The sequence below is a fragment of the Neolamprologus multifasciatus genome, chromosome 14, assembly GCF_963576455.1.
Source record: "Neolamprologus multifasciatus chromosome 14, fNeoMul1.2, whole genome shotgun sequence".
Taxonomy (NCBI): domain Eukaryota; kingdom Metazoa; phylum Chordata; class Actinopteri; order Cichliformes; family Cichlidae; genus Neolamprologus; species Neolamprologus multifasciatus.
Window position 1 is genome coordinate 24,544,009 of NC_140452.1, and position 21,350 is coordinate 24,565,358.

The 21,350-nt window shown below is 40.5% G+C and overlaps 2 protein-coding genes across 6 annotated transcripts in view; one reads left to right on the forward strand and one right to left on the reverse strand.

Annotated features, from left to right (window-relative positions):
* b3gat1a (beta-1,3-glucuronyltransferase 1 (glucuronosyltransferase P) a) overlaps positions 1-6,813 on the forward strand; it is an 89,601-nt gene extending 82,788 nt beyond the window's left edge. For all 3 annotated transcript variants that reach the window (XM_085183785.1, XM_085183787.1, XM_085183786.1), the window contains 2 exons: positions 3,345-3,447; positions 3,749-6,813. In XM_085183785.1, coding sequence (XP_085039911.1) covers positions 3,345-3,431 — 87 coding nt within the window. In that variant the 3' untranslated portion in view covers positions 3,432-3,447; positions 3,749-6,813. The remainder of the gene's footprint in view (positions 1-3,344; positions 3,448-3,748) is intronic.
* The window catches only part of LOC146504131 (beta-galactosidase-1-like protein 2), a 47,497-nt gene that overhangs the window by 6,747 nt on the left and 19,400 nt on the right, over positions 1-21,350 (reverse strand). For 2 of the 3 annotated variants that reach the window (XM_085183774.1, XM_085183776.1), the window contains exons 10-19: positions 19,417-19,560; positions 18,527-18,607; positions 16,857-16,963; positions 15,385-15,531; positions 15,067-15,138; positions 14,639-14,717; positions 14,394-14,481; positions 10,208-10,322; positions 9,410-9,526; positions 7,496-8,002 (exon numbers count right to left, since the gene is read on the reverse strand). In XM_085183774.1, coding sequence (XP_085039900.1) covers positions 7,916-8,002; positions 9,410-9,526; positions 10,208-10,322; positions 14,394-14,481; positions 14,639-14,717; positions 15,067-15,138; positions 15,385-15,531; positions 16,857-16,963; positions 18,527-18,607; positions 19,417-19,560 — 1,037 coding nt within the window. In that variant the 3' untranslated portion in view covers positions 7,496-7,915. Of the gene's footprint in view, positions 1-7,495; positions 8,003-9,409; positions 9,527-10,207; positions 10,323-14,393; positions 14,482-14,638; positions 14,718-15,066; positions 15,139-15,384; positions 15,532-16,856; positions 16,964-18,526; positions 18,608-19,416; positions 19,561-21,350 lie in introns of those variants that run through there. The other variant, XM_085183775.1, reaches the window with a different exon arrangement.

The window sequence follows — 21,350 nt, forward strand, 5'->3', positions numbered from 1 at the left end:
TTGTCACATGCATAGTTATACGAGTACGACACACAGTGAAATGTAGCCTGACACACTCCTCAACTGTGCAAAAAATCAGGCTCCAAAAAATCAGCCTGGGCATTTTGACTAATGGCCACCAGGTATTATAGGAAAAGCCATAAAGCCTTTATAATAAACTTAAACCTACACCATCCTCCCTATTCTGGTATTCTAAACAGTACTTAGCAAAAATATAATACAACCTAATTTATAATTACATATACCTAACTTATAGGGTTGCCAACTCCCAGCAAAAAAAGAAAAGAAAAAAAATAGGGAACCACTCCCCCATCCTCTACCTCAAGATGCTTAATTGACAAAACTGATTTTAATTTAATGCACTTATAAAAAAAAAATGCACAGAAACCTATCATTTTTCTCCAGTAATTAAATAGATTCAACTTTCTGCAACAGAATTGCAAACTGCACAGATGGTACCTTCCCAAAGGAAAGAATACTATAACTTACTAGGGTATATATTACTAAATGTTTACTGAATACAATAATGGATTTCTAAACATTTTACATCAGATGAAAACTTTGGTTGTAAGATTCAGATAATTATTTATTAAAAGCTAGACATTTTGTATGAGAATAAGAAAGAAAAGTATTTCTTTGTGTCCCCCTCTCCCTGTTAATGCCCTACCTGGCCTCCCTGGCAAAACTTTGCTAGATCCGCCCCTGCACAGTTACCAGCTGTCAGCTACATAAAAAAGTATCCTGGTGTTATTTGTCTCTCAGAAACAGTTCATAACTTCCCTTCAACTCATTCATGTCACCTAAAAGGTAAACCTGTTTACCACTGTTCAGCTTTGATGATTCAGTAACATCAGGACATCTCCTGGTTTCATCTTCATGTTTCCCTCTCACCACATATCCAAACTGAGTTGTCAAAGGTGGTAAAGGCGCTGCCTAGCCTTGTTTTGGACTGGACCAGGTTTATGGCATTTGTGTGTCCGCTTGACTTTTATAGATTCAATACATTTTTTTATATATTGCTAACTCACAAAAATGGTTACTGCAAGGCACTTTATATTGTAAGGTAAAGATGCTACATTATTATGGAGAAAATCCCAACAATCAGACAACCCCTATGAGAAAGTCATTGGTGACAGCAGGGAGGAAAAACTCCCTTTTAGCAGCGTCCAGGAGAACCAGGCTGAGGGGAGAAGGGAGGGAGGAAGGAGAGAAGACGCACTGTGGAAGAGAGACAAATTTTAATAATATTTAATGATTAAATGCAAAGCGGTGTATAAACACATAGACTGAAAAGAGGTGAGTGAAGAAACACTCATCAGTGCATCACGGGAATCCCCGCTCCATAGAACCATTATGCCTGTGCATAACCCGCCTTGACAAGTTTATATGTTTTTAAGTGCTGAATCATCCCACTACATGAATTTCACCAATCATTTAGACTAAGAAGAAAGAGTGGAAAGGAATCCACAATATGTTTTCTCGCAGCGTTAAAATCAAGCCCCCTGCTGAGCACCACGGTCGGCAACAAAGAGAATTATTATTAGTTTTCACAAGTTATGTAATAGTCATTTTTTTCCCTCTCTTTTTGCTGCTTAACACTATTGGAGCCAAACTGTTGTGATTATGCAGAAAAAATAAAAGCATTAGCAATGAGAGTGTGACTTTCTATAAATAATCGAGATCGTCAGAGAAGCTGTTCGTAACAACAAAACACAGAAAGTCTCCTTCATAAGAGGTCTTATTAATTATTAAAGAAAAAGTTTGACATTTTAGTGCACATGCTTACTTATATATGACATTTTAGAGCTGCTGTTTCTTTCCTTCCAGCCTTTGAGCTAAAGATAAGCCAACTGGCTCCTGCCTTTTGGATTTAGAATAAACAAACTTAATTGACTGAGCCCTCACCCCCAATCCGTATCTCTGGGAAAAATTTAAAAAATCCTAGTCCTCTTTGAGAGTCAGAAGGTGATGTATTTCATGAAAAAACTTGATGGTTTTCTAATGGTCAGAGTGTCTATAAGTTTAAGGCTGTTGCAAAAAAGTTGGAAATTATTGATTATATTTCCCAGGCTGCCCTCGTGCTCTCTTGCACATCCACACACACACTTGAGTCAGTAGCTTGAGACTAACAGCAGCAGTAGCAACACAATTTTTTCTCAGTACCCGTTCCACTATTCCTGCTTATGGCCAGTGGTCTGGGTCACTTCACTCTCTCAGGGCAATGGGGAGTTAGCCAGAGGGCTTGAGCTAGCCAATATCCACACCACAACCACCCCCACACACGCGCACAAATAGACGCACACACACACAAATACAGATACATGTAGAGAGAGCGAAAGAAGAGAAAGGAAGGGCCAGTTTTCTCCCGTTTTTCTCTGCCATTCAGAGGGCCAAATGAAAAGAGGGGATTCAAAGGAGGGCTGAGAGAACGGAATTGGAGTCGATGGAGAAGCGAGGACGTCGGGGTGTCACGCTGATTACAGATGAGTGCAGGGACGGACTGAGGGCGGGAGCGAAAGGGTTAGGGGGAGACAAAAAAAAGATGGAAAATCGTGCTCAGGCATCTCTCTTCCTCATAATCTACCACTTCAGATGCAGGTTTGATAATTAACAACCCCTGCGCACACATACAGACACACACACACACCTGAGCAAAGTGGGAGTGGACTCCTGGCGTATCTCACACGAGCCCAATGCATAATTCATGACCAACGCTGCGGCAAGATGAAAGGAGGAAGGGTTCCAGCACAGTGGAGAGGAGAGGAGAGGAGAGGAGAAGAGAGGAGGGAGAGGGGGGGGGGGGAGGGAAATGAGCTTGACACTTACAGTTTCTTCTCTCTCCCTGTTTTTCTTTTGCCGTCCTTCTCCTGGATGTTTGTATGCTCTCTGTGGGCCAAAACCAAGCCAGTGTAAAGGCTCGATAGCAACAATAGTACACCCGGAGGAAGTGTGCAGAGAGCTGCACCACATAAGGCAAGGAGCTTACACAAACTGTGGTGTGAAAACATTTTTTAAAACTAGGCTGTCATTCGGTGGTAGCCATTAACCCCATGGCAAGGAGAGAACTCTTTTACACAAGCTAAACTCAGAGGGCTTCATCATATTTGTAAGATAAAGCACTCCTGTGGTCTCCTGTTACTCCCTTCTAATGCAGGGTTCACACTCAAGTAGCTCTTTGCACATAGGTGGGGGGGCTGGAGCTATAAGGGAAATTGAATGTTTTTGAAGAAGATGAGGCGGAGTGGGAGCTGACCGGGGAGCAGACTGAATGGGTGCATTAAGGGAGCGGCATGTCACTAATGTTCCTGCTTGTTTATCTCCATGCTGGTTTTTTTTCTCACCAGATACTCGTTTGGCACACGAGAACAGAGAAACCCGTCCTTGTAAACGAGGGAAAAAAGGGATTCACGGACCCCAATGTGGAGATCTGACTGCGTTCCCGCCACAGTAAGTCTGCGCTTACTGAGCCAAGAGTTGTTACTGAGCTCAACCCTTTGTTCACTGGCAAGCTTTACAAATAAGGTGAATTTAGGAGGTTAGCATCACCTGATCTCGCCTGGTTAGCCTGTAAAAGGAGCATTTATCATTAATGTTTCCTGATACGCCATTCAGTCATTTTCAGTGCCTATTAAAGTCCAATTAGCTGCTGTCCATTATTAAATGTCGCCAAGGAAATAAACAGGTTTACTGAGATTAAATTAAACCTTGGTGATCTTTTTTCAACCCGTCTTAATCCTTTCCATTGCAGGTGGCTGGCCTCTGAGCTGAGAAGGGAGAAAACGGCTAAGCTTCTCGATAAGTGCTCACATCTTAATCACGAGGAAAAGGAAAAGAAAGGAGGTGGGGGGCATTTAAAGAGGGACTTAATCCTCTTGACTCAATCGGACATTTTTTGTTTAAAAAATATGGACCAAAACAGTACACAATGTATTGTATTAAAGCACAGATCATAGCAAAAAGGCAGCAGATATTTGTCAGGTCTGCCACCGATGTGCAGAGGAGACAACAGCAAAGGAAGCCTCACAGGGTTGGTGGGGTGGCAGGAGGGGCGGTGGTGAACAATGGCCCGCTGAGGACAGCCTAACAAAAGAGACAGCACAATACGAAGAAGAAAAACAAGCATACAGACAGCGGATTCAGCCAAACAAGTGTTTTAAGAAATATCCACCTCAAATTTAAAAGAACAAAAAAAGAGGAAATAAAAGACAAATGGGGCTGGATCTGCACATCTCTCCCCCCCCCCCCCCCCCCCCCCCCCCCCCCGAGAAATTCCTCATGGATTTAAGGACACGGCCCGCATCATCCGCCTGGATAAAAAAATAACACACACGAAAAAAACACCACTCCGAGGACAAAGACGTCTGATGTGGATTTTTCCTTTTTGAGCGAACGCAAACATAGACAGGGAAGGAAACTTCTTCATTTCGGTTTGCTTTAAGTTCATTTAACTGGTTTAGGCGTTTCACATGCACTTGACTTGCTAGTTCAATACTACTGACTCTTGCCTACATTTACTCTGTCCATTTTATAGTCATCCATCATAACTCGTACACTTGAAGAGAGACTGCTGTTGCACACGTACCCCTCTGTGCTTCGAAGCTGAACTGTACTGTACAAGTAAGCATCAGAAACCTAACACTCTCCCTAGCACTTAAAAACACACAAATGTTCCTCTGTGATGACATGTATAAATACTAATTGAATATGAGAAGAGTCAGAGGAGGGGTTTGACAGATGCATTGTAATTACTGTATTTCTATGTAAAGAAGAAGAAAGAGTCCCTTTCCCTGGGAAATTCCTTAGAACGACACACAGCAAGGCACAGGTTCACTCTGGGTTCAACACATGGAAAGAGTAATAGCACATCAGCATCATTAACGTGGCAGATTCACAACCGCTGCCCTGACACCCCCTCCAAATCTACCCTTGACTTCATCTGCTGTAACTTTGTGAGTTTTCTGCAATGCAGAAAAACTCAATGATTTAATATTTCCTCTTATCTGTGCACAAGCACACGCACATCTGCCCCGGTCGTCATAAGTCTGCTGTGTATAGCCCCCCCCAAAAAAGAAGAAGGATGAAGCGGCGTCAGAGCCTACACAGTTGGTTTTCAACCCCACCCCAAAACATAGAGAATTATTATTATTATTTATGGCCTCCACATATGAAATCAAATATTAAACCCAAGCCTAAAGTAACAGTGGGCTACAAGAAGAAAAGCACAATGAAAATCAGTGGTATTTTTGCTAAAGATCTGGCAGTGAGGTGATGTTTTCTTTGTGTGTTAGCATCCATGGATGTCAAGAAAGGGAGTCTCTGCTCCTCTGAACATTAGACATCAGTAGGTACGACGCTGCTCTGCTGAAAGTTATTCTGCATCTCGTATAATAGAGTCTCTCCTCTGCTTGATAAATCATCCATCTTAGACACAGTGGTGGCTCTCTTATCTGACGCTGGCCAGCAGAAGTAGCTGGAGATAATTCAAGAAAGAACTGAGCCTCTGTGCTGTTGCTAGATTATCTATGTCCTCCCCCCACCTCCTAAAAAGAAAAAAAAACAAAAAAACACCCAAACCATCCTCCATAACCCAGCACACACAGCCAACTCAAAACACCCTACTGCCCCCATGAATACGTACAAGCCGCAGAACCCGTGTTATTGCAGATTTCACTTTGGATGCGATAAGATACACACGCAGACAAAGGCTGTTCGTTATCTCTAAAATAACACAGGCCGTTTCCACTGACTGCATGATATTACACCGCAGCCACGGAGAGATCGCTATCCTCCCATTATTTATTCAAAATCAAATTTAATATATTTATTTATATATTTATTTCAAGCTTGGATGTGCAATTCAGTCATGCCAGAGTTTTGCCCTTTAATCTGTATTTTCCAGTAAACAGCATGCACACATACACTACACTGTACACAGGGACGATTACACAGATCAATAACAGGTTGAAGGTGCCAGGAGGACCGTAGCACTGCTGCTGGCTGAGCTCTACTTGAGATGGATTCTGTCATTGACTTTTAACACATCTGAAAAGTCTGCTTTTGAATGTGAACGACTATGTAGATTTTCATTTTCATAGGTTTTGTGGCTTTTCCTGATAATGAAGAAACCCCCCCCCCCCCCCCCCACTTTGTACTATGCTAAAATTATTAAGTAATAAATAAACAATTCATTGACAGAAATTTCCCATTTTTTCAGTATCTACTATATAAATTTGTTATTTAATAAAATATGTTTTGAATTAAAACTTTATATTTTATAATTACAGGCCAGTCCGGGCAATGAATTGTCAGAACTTTTCCAGCAATTATTAATATTTAGCATGTCATTTCACTGCTCCAGCCCATTTAAGATCAAAGTAGCTTCTTTGTGGCCCACGATGTGAAATGAATTTGACATCACTGGTTTAAAAGGCTTCAACGTCAGAGTGATGCTGTTTCAACTTTGCCCTTCATCTGATCCCAGCTGATGACGCATCAAGCGATATGTGATACAGCATTAGTCTGTTATAAAGTAACCTTCCTGCAATGTGCAGCAACATCAGCACTGAAAGTCATTTAAAGAACATAACCCCTCTGAGGGCGTTTAAAAGGCACAATACACTTTACACACACGCATGCACGCACACACACACAGACACAAAGTCCTCCCTTTTCATCATCTCCACCATCATCTTTCAGCCTCATGCGATTCACATTTTATGCATGTGACTCTTAAGGTTGTTTATTTGCCACAGCAATTCTGTCTCAGAGAAAGATGTTAGTTGAATCCAGATAAATAAATCACTGAGAACAACCTCACCTGGCTCTGTGTATTGTGTCCAGTGGATGTCTCTGTACTGTCTGTTGTACTGCATGTAATTTCCCCCTCAGAGTGAAGACGTTTAGGGCTCAAAGTCTGGATAAATAGCCCAAAGTTTTGCTTTCATGCTATTGTTGTTGTAACCAGTGCATTTTTTGTGCTACTATATAAAATGGTTTTTACCAAACTTTATGTCTACATACATCTTGCTTGTGTTTTCAGCTGTTTGTAAATCCATTGATTAGATCAAGTGTTAGACTTAATGCATCAGGTTACCTAATTCAAATGAAGATTGATACATTTTTCATAGTGCACGTTTGAGGTACATGTTTATTTCCCCCCAAAAAATTATTAATTTAACACAATTTAGTGGGCTCATACTGAACTTTGAGGACAGAGACTAAGTATCGATCCAATACCAATATCAGCACTACCAATACTATCAATATTTTGGTCAATCCACCCACCTCTAATCGATCTAGAATGCATTGCTTTCCTGCAGTATGTCTTCAAAGAAAATCACTGATGATGACCAGACGCATGACAGGTTTTCATAAAAAGGAAAAGAGATTTTCAGAGACACTTTGTGTGCATGACCTATCCACAGAAGCACACAACATACCATCAGAAGGTATATTTGAAAAGCAAACAGAGTCAATAAATAAATAAAACAATTCATAGTTTCCTCGGCCTTGTTTAGTGGCAGAGAGGTCAAACAACTCTTTATTCACACATTGTTTTTATATAGTCTGGATGCAAGCAATAAATTAAGTCTTTCAGAGGAAGAACATTTATTATAATCAAGTTCACTCTCCTTCCGTTTCTTGATCTCCAATTATGTTTCAGGGTTTAAGGTTAAAGCTGTTAAGAAAATAAATTAAAAACAAATCTGCAAACACACTCAGTAATGAGAAACTGCTGTGAGGAAGTTGGTTACACAGCTGCATTGCTGATGTCGTGCTCACTGACGTGTCAGTCTTGAGTGTTTTTGAGTTGCAGCAAGGCGTCACTGCAGCTTACAGCGGTCGTGTCCTCCCACGCTATCCTCCCATCCTCCTCCCTCTTCCTCTCTTAATCCACCCTTCCCTCTTGTTCTCCTCACTGGACATCAATAGTCATGCCATAGTCTGGGCTGCTGGCGAACTGGATCTTACCATCTGTTTCCTGCTCTTCAAACACTATGACCTATGACAAGTCAAAAACATTGTATACCGGCTTATTTGAGGTCATGAAAGTACAGTAAGCGTGGGTGTTTAAGAACTAATGTCAACATATGCACACCAAGAGAGGAGAAAATAGGGAGAAACAGCAGAAATAAAGTTGCAGAGTTGAACAAAACAGATGACTGAAAACTGTTTTATCATATTAGTGGAGCGCAGATAAAATAGCATGTGCATATTATATTATATTATATATAGTGGAGAAAAATCTAAAAAATGTTGTAGAGAAGGGAAAAAATCTGCATAGAACTAAATAAATACACAGATAGTTTTGTACGCAAACATTCACTGGCCACTATGTTATGGACGACTTGCTAGTATCAGGTTGGATCACCTTTGCCTTCAAAATGGCCTGAATTATTCATGGCACAGATTCAACATAGTGATGGAAACATTCCTGATTGATTTTGGTCCATGCAAATCTGCAGCATGATGTGCTGCAGATTTGTCAGCTAAATCTTCATGATGTCAATAAACACATCCCAAAGATGCTCTACTGGACTAAGATCTGGTTACTGTGGAGCCCAGTTGAGAACAATAAACTCATCGTCACATTAAAGAAACCAGTCTGAGATTACCTGAGTTTTTTGAGATGGTGTGTTATCCTGTTGGAAGCAGGCACCAAAGGATGGGTACATTGTGGTAATAATAGGATGGCAACAATACTCAGGTAGGGCTGTGGCATTTAAACAATGCTCACTGTAAAAATATCCCCCACACCATGACGTCACCACCACCAGCAAGTTGATACCACCACTGATACAAGATAGTGAGTCTTAAAGTTCTGACCCTGCCATGAATGCTATGGCAGAAACCAGGACTTGGCAGAGCAGAAAACATTTTTCTAATTTTCTTCTATTGTTATATTTTGTTCTGCATCTGTACAAACTGTAGCCCTAGTTTCTTGCTCTCAGTTAACAAGAGTGGGAGCCAGTGTGGTCATTTGGTGCTTTAACCTATCAGCTTCAATAAATGATGAACTGTCCTTTCAGAGATGCTCTTCTGCACGCCTCGACTGTTATGAGTGGTTATTCGAGTTTAGCGATTCTCCTCTGATGTCCTGCATCAGTAAAGAAAACCACTGCTCACTGTATAATTGGTCTTCTTTTCAGACCATTCGCTGTAAACCCTACAGATGTTTGTGTGGGAAGATCACAGTATCAGCGGTTTCTGATATAAATTCAGATCAGCCCGTCTGGCACCAACAACCATGAAGTCACTTAAATCACCTTTTTCCCTTCATTCTGACTCAGTTTGAACTGCACCAGGTCGTCCTCGCTATGTCTCTTGACTCTAGCTAAAGTGTGTAAAACAGACTTTAAACAGATTTTCTAAACGGTAAGCACGTGTGTTTCTGGAGAAGACGCAGTACCTGGTTGTCACCCCTGTGAAGCCAGGGTCCTGGGACATAGAGAGTTTGCTGAGGACCAGTGGACCAGTAACGTCCCAGATTCTTGCCATTGATGAACACAACACCTTTGCTCCAACCCTGTGAACACAACCAGTTACCATTTACAGTGCGTAACGATATGAAAATATAAAAAAAAAAAAAACATGTTCCAGGCAACAGTAGGTGGACTTACTCATGCCTTACTAAACATCCTTTTCTCCTAAAAACCTCTTTAGAAATTGTCCGATCTCACTAGCAGAGCGAAAGAATAATATCATTGTGTAAATTTGCCCACTGAATAATAAACGAGTCAGCATTCAATCAAGCCATTTATCTGAGCATGTTTTACAGATGTGTATTAACTATGAAATAATTCATTAAATCAACATTCATGACAGTAATTAGAAAACCAAAAGTCAAAGTCGATTATCACTCTCCAAAATGAAATTCAGTGAAAAGCTGATCTCCTAACAGATGTCTGCTCTAAACTGAATTTCTAGCTTGATGTCAGAATTCGTAACAGATTAGAGGAGAGATCCCCCTGATAACGTGGTGACGACAGCTTTAGATTGTTTATGTGAGACTTCTGTGTTTCTGTCATCTAGAAGAATCAAAACTCAAAATTCATGCAAAATAAACATAAACAAGAAAAAATACTTTTAAATTTGAATTTGTGTCAAAAAAAACAAAGACCACTCAAATCTGTGAAGTTAGTGAGGACATCATTTCTAATGATGTTTACCCATTTTGTACAATGGTGAAATCAACTGAATCACTCACAGGGAGTTTGATGAAGGTGTCTTGAGGTGAGCCATTCACATAGAGTCTGCTGTGGAAAAACCCTGGGAAGGAGGGCTGATGGCGCATGGACATCCAGTGACCTGCACTCTTCAGTCTGTGAAGAATGAATAAAAAGTACAAATGTGAGTTATGTGATATAAATGTGACTAAAAAAAAAAAAAATCACTTTTAGCAGGCCTGTTTGTCCGCCAGCAGTATATCACGTCCTTCATACAACATTTATTTTGCTAGCAGTGGAATATGCAGATGTATTTACACACTTCACTTTTTTAACAAGTAAGTGAATTCAAAAGGTTACAGTGATATAAGACCAGAATTCCTTCTCCGGGTAGGAATCTGCAGCTTTCATTGGTACAATGCTTCAGGACTTGACATTTCCAGCGCGGTGCTGAGGTAATAAATTTTTATTTTGAAGCTATACAGCGAGAAATACACTATATTTGCAATTAAAATGTTACTAGGAAAAAATAAAGACCTCTAACAGGCTGACAGAGTAACCCTAGTGTTCATTAGCAATGAGAAAAACTAAATAAATAAATTGCAGTGTGGGGTACAAATGTGGAGTACAAATATGGCAATATGAGAGGGGATTCTAATAATGCAATCATGAGGGAAAAGCATTTGGTCCATGCAGAGTGCCACCTCCTGCAAAATGGCCTTTTAATGTTTGACTGTAGTGTTGTGCTTCCATGTATAGAAACCACCAGACCCAATGACCATAATGGCATTGATGGCACATTCAAGGTGCCCATCGTGTAGGTAGGTCATAGCATCAAAAAACTGCAAGCTGAACTGAAAATAACACAGATCAGTTTCCACTGCAGAGCTGTGTTCAGTTCTTGCATTTGTGTGGCCTGCCCTTGAAGGTAAAAGCCTCAAAGAACGTTTACAGAAAAACAGCAAACATACTGCAGTATTCAATGCCTGCTCTGTTTATCCATGCTAGCCCATTTCTACCGTCAGTGCCTCTTTGTCTTTGCAGTCATTTTGATGTTTTGGAGCTCTTGTAAGACATAGGATGAAAAGGAAGGACACTCAGGACACAGGTATGAACGGGATAAATTATCACCCAGCTCAGTTTATTCTCTACCAGAACATATTTATGCTCATTCAGCAGGTCTGCTAATTTATCCAGATAAAGCTTATGCTTATGCAAGAAGCCTGGAGAACTATTCTTGAAGATTACTTAAAGAATCTATAGAAAAACTTGTCTAAGAGAGTTCAGGCTGTGTCAAAGAATAAAGGTAGTCATACCAAATATTGACTTTTAAGCTTGTTACAACTGTACAAACTTCTAACAAAATATAAAGAAATCAGGGTTGATGCAAGACTTTTACATAGTACTGTATGTTTTTAATGACATTTTGTTGTGTGTTCAACACTTATCTATGACATGGTTGCCCTTGGGCATGGAATTGGCATTTTATATATTGACTTGCCCTTAGAGCCACTAAGTGCTATTAACTCATTGGACCACCACATATTGGGTTAAAGTATAAAAAGTACAGTTGATGTTTAAAGAGAGAGCAGAGTGAGGTGGGCACATTTTTGTGACTGACCCTCTTGGTTATGCATTTCTGGCAGTTCTTTTCTCGGTGTGCAAAATATAGGGAGGGAAATATTGAAATCAAGTGTGCAAATATATTTACTAACATTTCCTAAACACAATTTACTGCAAAGCGTGGCGATATTTAACTCCAAAAAAAGAATGTCTTATTCTTTGGTCCTGAAATGGTGCCCATTATTGGTGCACTTAGGAGCCACCTCAGAGGTGTAAGGGTCCGTGTTAGAAGAGAGAGACGCTTCTCCACTCGTGCCAGTTTATTTGGAACATCGGACAAAGATGTGATTAAAAACATATCATTTACAAAGTTTGCTCAATGAACTCAGAGATGACCTGGAACCTCCAACCTGAAGGAGTCACAAGATACCAGTGACAACCGAACTTCCAGTTTTTGCCAGCAGATTCTTTCAATATACAGTGGGGCAAAAAAGTATTTAGTCAGCCACCGATTGTGCAAGTTCCCCCACTTAAAATGATGACAGAGGTCAGTAATTTGCACCAGAGGTACACTTCAACTGTGAGAGACAGAATGTGAAAAAAAATCCATGAATTCACATGGTAGGATTTGTAAAGAATTTATTCGTAAATCAGGGTGGAAAATAAGTATTTGGTCAATAACAAAAATACAACTCAATACTTTGTAACATAACCTTTGTTGGCAATAACAGAGGTCAAACGTTTACTATAGGTCTTTACCAGGTTTGCACACACAGTAGCTGGTATTTTGGCCCATTCCTCCATGCAGATCTTCTCAAGAGCAGTGATGTTTTGGGGCTGTCGCCGAGCAACACGGACTTTCAACTCCCGCCACAGATTTTCTATGGGGTTGAGGTCTGGAGACTGGCTAGGCCACTCCAGGACTTTCAAATGCTTCTTACGGAGCCACTCCTTTGTTGCCCGGGCGGTGTGTTTTGGATCATTGTCATGTTGGAAGACCCAGCCTCGTTTCATCTTCAAAGTTCTCACTGACGGAAGGAGGATTTGGCTCAAAATCTCACGATACTTGGCCCCATTCATTCTGTCCTTAACACGGATCAGTCGTCCTGTCCCCTTGGCAGAAAAACAGCCCCATAGCATGATGTTTCCACCCCCATGCTTCACAGTAGGTATGGTGTTCTTGGGATGCAACTCAGTATTCTTCTTCCTCCAAACACGACGAGTTGAGTTTATACCAAAAAGTTCTACTTTGGTTTCATCTGACCACATGACATTCTCCCAATCCTCTGCTGTATCATCCATGTGCTCTCTGGCAAACTTCAGACGGACCTGGACATGCACTGGCTTCAGCAGCGGAACACGTCTGGCACTGCGGGATTTGATTCCCTGCCGTTGTAGTGTGTTACTGATGGTGACCTTTGTTACTTTGGTCCCAGCTCTCTGCAGGTCATTCACCAGGTCCCCCCGTGTGGTTCTGGGATCTTTGCTCACCGCTCTCATGATCATTTTGACCCCACGGGACGAGATCTTGCGTGGAGCCCCAGATCGAGGGAGATTATCAGTGGTCTTGTATGTCTTCCATTTTCTGATGATTGCTCCCACAGTTGATTTTTTCACACCAAGCTGCTTGCCTATTGTAGATTCACTCTTCCCAGTCTGGTGCAGGTCTACAATTCTTTTCCTGGTGTCCTTCGAAAGCTCTTTGGTCTTGGCCATGGCGGAGTTTGGAGTCTGACTGGTTGAGGCTGTGGACAGGTGTCTTTTATACAGATGATGAGGTCAAACAGGTGCCATTCATACAGGTAACGAGTGGGGGACAGAAAAGCTTCTTACAGAAGACGTTACAGGTCTGTGAGAGCCAGGGATTTTCCTTGTTTGAGGTGACCAAATACTTATTTTCCACCCTGATTTACGAATAAATTCTTTACAAATCCTACCATGTGAATTCATGGATTTTTTTTTTTCACATTCTGTCTCTCACAGTTGAAGTGTACCTCTGGTGCAAATTACTGACCTCTGTCATCATTTTAAGTGGGGGAACTTGCACAATCGGTGGCTGACTAAATACTTTTTTGCCCCACTGTATTGCGAGTGCTATTTCACAGCCTGCAACTGGTTCCAACAGGAAAGTATGGCAGAACGGCGAGAACAGAGGGATGACAATGTTGACTTTGAACCCTACAATTTAACCGTAGAATTTTGAACTTATCATTTCAGGACCAGGGAAAGTGCAAGTAGTTTTCACAGTGCTCAGTGTGCCATTAAGTCTGCAAACCTGTTGTTTTTACTAAACAAATCCATCTCTCAAACCCATCCCTTGCAGTTATTGGTAGATTTAACATGTCTTATTGAAATCAAGTGACAGTGTTTAGAAAACAGCACAACTTTTGTACATCACTTGTAAAACTAACCCCGCCTGTCAGCGTTATTTGGGGATTATCTCACACGTTATTTTTGCCCCATTTAGTAAATCTGGCCCTTAATGCTTTTAAGTGAAGATGTTTTTCATGTTTTTTTATTTTGCATTCTGGCATCATCTTCCCACTATCAGGATGGTGATAAGCAGGATTATTACTAAATGGATTGGATAAGAAAAGGCCAGTTTAAAGACGGGGAAACACAAACGTTGGTGGGGAAACTGAATAATAACTGACACATACAAACCTGTTTACAAAGGCAGGCTTCATATCCAGACTGTGAATACTGAAGTCTCGGAGGGTGTGCTCGTTCAGCAGAATATCGCCAACAAGACCTGAAAGGTGAGTCAAAGCTGCTTCAGTTTCTTTATGGATCTTAAAACAATGTTAATGAGTTTCTCTAAGGGTCTCAAATAAAAGGAAAAGATTTCAAGGCAAGACTCGTCTGATTGGAATGTCTGCAAAGCCATCTGTTTGTTAAACTGCTTGCACCTTTGCGCTGTTCATCCAGGGTTTTTCCATAATTCACTCTTCCACAGTTCTCCACCAGTAAGCCCAGAGTTCTTTTTCCCTTCAGTGGGAAAACACATAAAACATTAAGGGGCATTAATAGAAGAACAGCAGCATTAGCACACAAAAAAATCCATTCAGTTGTTTTGATTTTAGCAACTCATCAAGGCTGATGTGTGTCTACTGTTTTCTGTAAGGCTCAAGGTGACTTTCTCATTTGTTAGGATAAACAGTTGTTTGAAAATTTGCTGTTGGCTTAATACTGGGACCCAGCTGCCAAAAAAATACCCAGCAGCATCCCCTAAAGCTTTCATATGCTGCATTCTGTTAAATATTTACAACTTTATTCTTTTCAAACAACCGACTGGGTGATATTTTCACAGAGAAGGACAGACAGACTCAAAAGTTACCTTCCCATCAGGTACAGCAAGGTCTTGCACCGTATAGTCCAAAACACCTACAAAATGTTTATCCACAAAAACCTGGGAAAAAGAAGGAAAGTTGAACATAGATGTATTTATCTTTCACCGCATTCAATCTTTCCTGAGAACTGCCCACTAATACCAGACCAAATGGTCGCAGCCTTATAAGACTTATATAGACTTATAATCCACAAGTACGCTGATCATGGGTGTGATTTCTAACAAGGAAATCGCAGTTTTCTAGGTCCAAATGTTGTCACAAAGACTGTGGATGGACTGTGTGTGTGTCTGTATTCCTGTCCTTACCAGAGCTCTGTCTCTGACATTGTTCTGCGACTTGAGAGCTCCGCCACTGGTGATGGTGGTCTCATAGAGCGTGTAGCCATATGACTGACCATTGTTATTGTTCACGGGGAGATTCTCCATGTTCACCGGCCTCTCCGACTTGAAAGGCTACAAGATATACATAAGACATATTTTAACACACAGCATATGTGTGCATAATCTGAATTTCACACACAAACTATATATATATATATATATAGTTTGTGTGTGAAATTCAGATTATTAAAAATATGAATGAATAAAATACAACATAACCTCTCTCAATACAGATTTGATAAGTCTTCCACTTGCAATATGACCTGATGTTAGTGTTTACCATTAACACTGGCGCTTTCCTATCTGCTGTTCTTTTATTCGGCAACAATCTCCTACCCTTGGGAGGCGCATTATCCACCTTTCACGAGACAATAACCACTCCCTGCTATGACACGATTAACCACATACCTCCAAATGCACAGATACAATATCAAGCTCAGACAACCCACTCAGCAGCTCTGGAGCGGCTGGAGAGAAAACATGCTTTTTAAACAAGGGTGTGCGGCTGGACAGGGGCAAAGTAATTGCCGTCTCGCAGGAAAGCAAATTATTGCGATGGGGAGTGAATAATTAATGTTGTAAGCAACTGCCAGACCTGCTACATCTGCTCTGAATATAAATGCCATTGAAGAACAAGGCGTAAATGGCTAAATTAGACTGGTAGACATGAAAATAAGCAGAAAAGACAACACCACCCTAAAAGGTTGGTTGGTGTTTAACCTTAATTGTTTTCTTCTTCCTCCTCTTTAGCAAAGGGACATTTGTTTTTTTGTGTGTGTGTCGCATTCGGGCTTTTATTTCCACAACAATCTCTACAGTCATGAAGCTGCACACGGCTGATTTCTGCTGGTCCCCGAGCAGGCCGCCGGTGTAGTTAGGAGAAAATGTCTTGCTCCGAGCGCTGTTGTTCATTTTCTCGTTCAGACTTCTCACAATAGCAATTCACCAGTGTGTAGAATCACTTAAAATTAGCCGGGACACGTGCCTTGTGTGGTAATGTTTTATTTTTGGATCATTTAAAAAAATAAGACACAAAAAAAATGCTCAACTAAAGATGCATATAAACAAACCCCAAAGAGCACAGATGATTAATTTGACAGTGTTACTGCAAACTACAGCTAGAGTTCTTTCTATCATTAATCTTTTTATTATTATCACTACTATTATCATTAGGAGTTAGAAAAGCTAGAAAAGTGGCTACAAAAGTTAACAAAGGTAACAACCAAAGGCTAACAGTAAATTGTCTGTGAGCTTGGTTGAATTTCTTATGTATTCTCTCTGTAAACAACCTTGCAGCTTTGCTACACCGTGCAGATGAGCGTTGCTTCATGAGACGCTGTTATTGTTTATTAATGCGTTCCCCATATTTTGGCACTCGCACTGCGGCTGTAGCTTACCTTGTCAGTGAAGCGCAGACTGTCCCACAGAGAGATGTGCTGCTGGATGACAGCGGGCTGGTATGCTCTCCGCTCATGAACAGGGGGCAGTTCAGGGAGAGGCTGAGCTGTGAAAACAAGGTGGGAAAAATAAGCATAGCCTGCAGTTTGGCTCTCTGTGCTTATCCTCTATTCACCACAAGGAGCTTTATTCTTTAGGGAGCTTTTGTAATTATAAAAGGAGTTTGCCTGCCTGTCAGAATTATCTGGACATGTTCTATACAGACGGGCGACGAATGAAATTCAAGTGTCTCTTAAGAAATTAACAAATATGTGGATCCTCTCACTGTAGTGGTCAAGGGTTCAGCTTCTTCCTTTAGTTTGTCAGCTATTAAGAACAATTTTGAATACTGCTGCAAATACAAAGAAGATCTGTTACATCTGGCATGCGAATGATACACTGAAATAGAGAAAAAGTTGCTGGACATCCTCCTAGATTATTAAACCACGACCTCGTACAAGACTTTCATTCTTGAGCCTTTAGATGCTGTCCCTGAAAAACTGTTTGAGCCACCTTGGATGAGCCACACACAGTCCTCAGCAGCATCCAGTTTACATTCCAGTTTACAGTCTCTTTACAACGATTAGCAGTGGTTGCCCATGCCCTCTAACAGCTTTTAACGGTGTTAAAGCACACAGAGACACCAGGAGTCCCTCTGGAAGAAGTTTCACATGGCCAAGTGGTAACAGCTGGAATAGCCAGCACCTTTCTTCTAAATATCTCTCTCACTGCCTCAGCGGTGGATCAAATCTAACATAAGATGACTGAGAACACATACAGACACTAACTACAGACTTAAGGCCTGCCTTAAATTCAATAATTTAAGTGATTTAATGTACCGTTCTGTAAGTGTGTTCTGTTGTTTATAGCAGCGAAATAATACGAAATGCCCAAAGAATATAAAATCATAGGCTTGTTTTAAGAGCCATGAACCTTGACAGAGTTGGGGCAGTCAAAGGTAAATCTAAAAAAAACACCCCAGGAAAAAGACACAGCTCTGACACAACGTGCATGATGACAACCAAACAATAAAAACATATCAAGTTGATCTAATTAAGGAATTAGGTCATGTGTTCGCGGCTGCCGAGAAGAACACAGAGCAGTTTCAGACTCTCATATCCGGGCCATTGCTCATGCTCAGCAGACTACAAAACATAAGGATGAATCCCGCACAGGCAGCCTTTCAAACTATCTTCAATCACCACGGTGTTGAGCAAATTATTAGCTTGTTGTGCTGGATTTAATCCCAGATTGCCGAAAGCTAGCCATAGCCACAGAACACTTTAGATTCCTGCACCCGACCACAAAACCCTTGTTTTACAAAGAAGGAAAACTGCCTAACCAATAAACGTGACAGAAGGCCGAGGATGTAATTTTGAAGATGAGCAGTAATTGAGGGTCACTGACTTGGACACATTTCTGCCACACATGCACAAACCCTCAGACACACACACAAAAACATATCTGTAATCCATGCTTGTAATCATATGCAAAGTGATCCTGCTTTAGCCAACACAGAACAGGTTCTACAAGGAGAATTTACTAAAGAGGGCGATGAAAGAAAAAGGAGGGGAAGAAGGAGCGATAGAAGATCTGGGAGCCCGTCTCGCCAGCAACGCACAACACTCACTGTGGTAGTGGCTGAATAAATTCCTCAGAAGATGGTACTTGTTGGTGTAATCCCCAGCCTCGGATAATGGAGCATCGTAATCTGAAAGATAATGCGCTATCAGAACATAGGCTCGGGAGGCAGAGAGAGAGGCAGAGATGCCTCTTACTGTGGCAGATGCTTTCACTGTGCGCCCCTATCAAACATCTCGAGGCAGCAGCGGGCCGAGACATATTGCACTTTATCTTGACAGAAAATGGAGGCTTTGTGAGGCAAAAAAGGTAAAAAGGCATTGGGAGAAATAAACACAAGTATGAGGGGCTGCTGAAGGTCAGAGGTGGCCTACTGTGGAGCTTGTTTTTTTTTTTTTAGAATCCTCCTCCTTTCTGAAGAACAAGGTCATTACAATGTTAAGTACCCTAGAGGAGGCTATAAAACCCATTGTACCATCTTTAATTTACATTCCCGTGCATTTATTAGGTAATGAATTCATCTGTGTGCTCTGCATATTTATAAGTTTCAGGTCAGATGCTGCTGAGTAGAGATAGCACCATCTACAGACGTCTCAAATATCCTTATCATATTTTTTTATCTACCAAACCACCTCCCATTTGTGTCAATGTAACAAGCCGACAGACTATGTTTCAAATGAGTTATTATCTACATGACGCATGCAAATTTTAGCCTATTGTTGTGCAAAATCCGTGGGCTTTGATAAGTGTCACTAATTATGAATATGTGCTTGTGTTGAATCCTTGCAGCAGGGGAAAGTTAAAGCCTGACCAGTCAGCCATGTATAACTTCATTTTCCTTCCAGCTCTAGCAGAGAGGTTTGTTTATCCAAATGTCAGGAAATACTGGCCAGTGTGCTTTAGAAGCTCATGAAAGACAAACTGATTCGTTCCACATACCGTAGCTTGTTACCATGGGTTTAGGTGCCGGTAGTCCAACAGCAAAGGCCCCACTCATGAAGCCAAAATTTGTCCCCCCGTGGAACATGTAAAGGTTGATGGACATGTCCAGCTTAAGGATTTCGGTCACCGCAGGTATCATTTCTGCCGTGAAAACCAAAATAAGGTTTTATTTAGCTGAAATTTTCCCATATGACCAATGAGTGAATCAGGGAATAACAAACAGGACTGCAAGTCACAAAAGGGGGAAAACAAATCCACACAGACTCGAATTTAATGCGCTAGAGCGGCTGTTTTAATACCCCTATTGCCCTCAGTGTCACTTTAACTGAAACATAAACCACAAATCCTATTACAGGAAACTATAATTTATTACGGGGCAATGCTCACACCCAAAAAGATGGCCTATTTTCTTGCACAAATAAGCTTAATATATTTTGTAATGAACGTGGCTAAGAAGGTAATTAAGAATTTAAATTGAATTTTAGTAGTGTAACTGGACTGAGTTTAATGATTCTAATCAAGAGGCGTTAGCCTTTTTGAATAACAATCGGGCTAGGCGAGCAGTAGAGCTGGACTCGGCTGGCTTCATGGTGGCAGAACTCACTGTGACCAACTGCTGGGTGTGCTGCAGTCTGCAGAGCACTGAACTGTCAAGGACATGAATCCCCCTCTGAATATTTCAGTGTTCATTTCATTGCTGTGACAGTTTCTGCGTGGTGAGGGTTTTTCTTTCTCCCCATTTTCCTTTTCAGAGCATTTTTTTTTTTTGTTAAGATGCGGATGGCTGCTAGGAATGACAAGAGTAAAAAGGAGGCTTGAGGCACTGCAATCTTTTCAAGAAATAAGATGTTTCCAAGAGCACTCAGGATGATGATGCCAGAGTGTCTGACTGCCATTAATCTCAACAATTGTGAAATAGGTGCTATCATTTACGTCATGACTGTGCATTAGACTATAAATAACACACACAACAGCAGCATATGGAGCATGTTATACAGCTGATATGTGGGGTACAATGTAGAGTTAAAGAGAGAATTAGATTAAAAGACATGAAGATTTGCTGTTTTATACAACCCTGTTAAACATACATACACATATATACATGTATACACATATATATATATTTGTGTACATTTGTGTATATATATATATATATATATATATATATATATATCAGCAAATAGCTAATATATCAGTCAGGCCTGGGTAAAATATAAATAATAATACAATGTAATGATTTTTCAACACATTTTAACCATTATTTAATTTGAAACAGTACAAAGATAAGATATGAAATGATGAAAATAAGAAACTGCATTGCTTTATGAAACTGTACTGCACAAACTTGTTTATTCCAGAATACATAGGAAAACTCACTACTATTTACTTTTTCTGCCACTATATACTTTTGCTCCATTGCAATTTAATCTATTTCTATTTTTTTTTAATTCAAGTGCAACAATAAACCATTGTAATATGTACAAGTTACATTTAAATTAAATAAGCGAATTGCTATTACTATACTTTTCCTGTGTTTGCTATAATTTCACATAAAAGTGTCCGAGATTGCAAATATAAAAAAAGATTCCACAAGAATTTTGTCATTTTTGGCGAGGTCTCATTTGAAAAGAGATTTTAATCGCAAAGATAAAGATAAAATCAAAATTAAATAAATAAGTAAATGTCCTTTGTTCTTAAGCAGGCATTGCATGAAACATGCATCACGTTATTTCTCATACAAAATACAAACCAGTATAGCAACACTATGGGAAACCCATGATGATGTCTTCCCACCAACAGAAAGTTGGTGCACAACACTTGATCTGTATCAGTGTTTTTGTATCCGTTTATCTTTTGTGAGGCTGCAGGAAATACAGATGGGAACTCCTCCACCTCAGTTCAATAAAAATCAGTGAAGCATATCTTTGAAC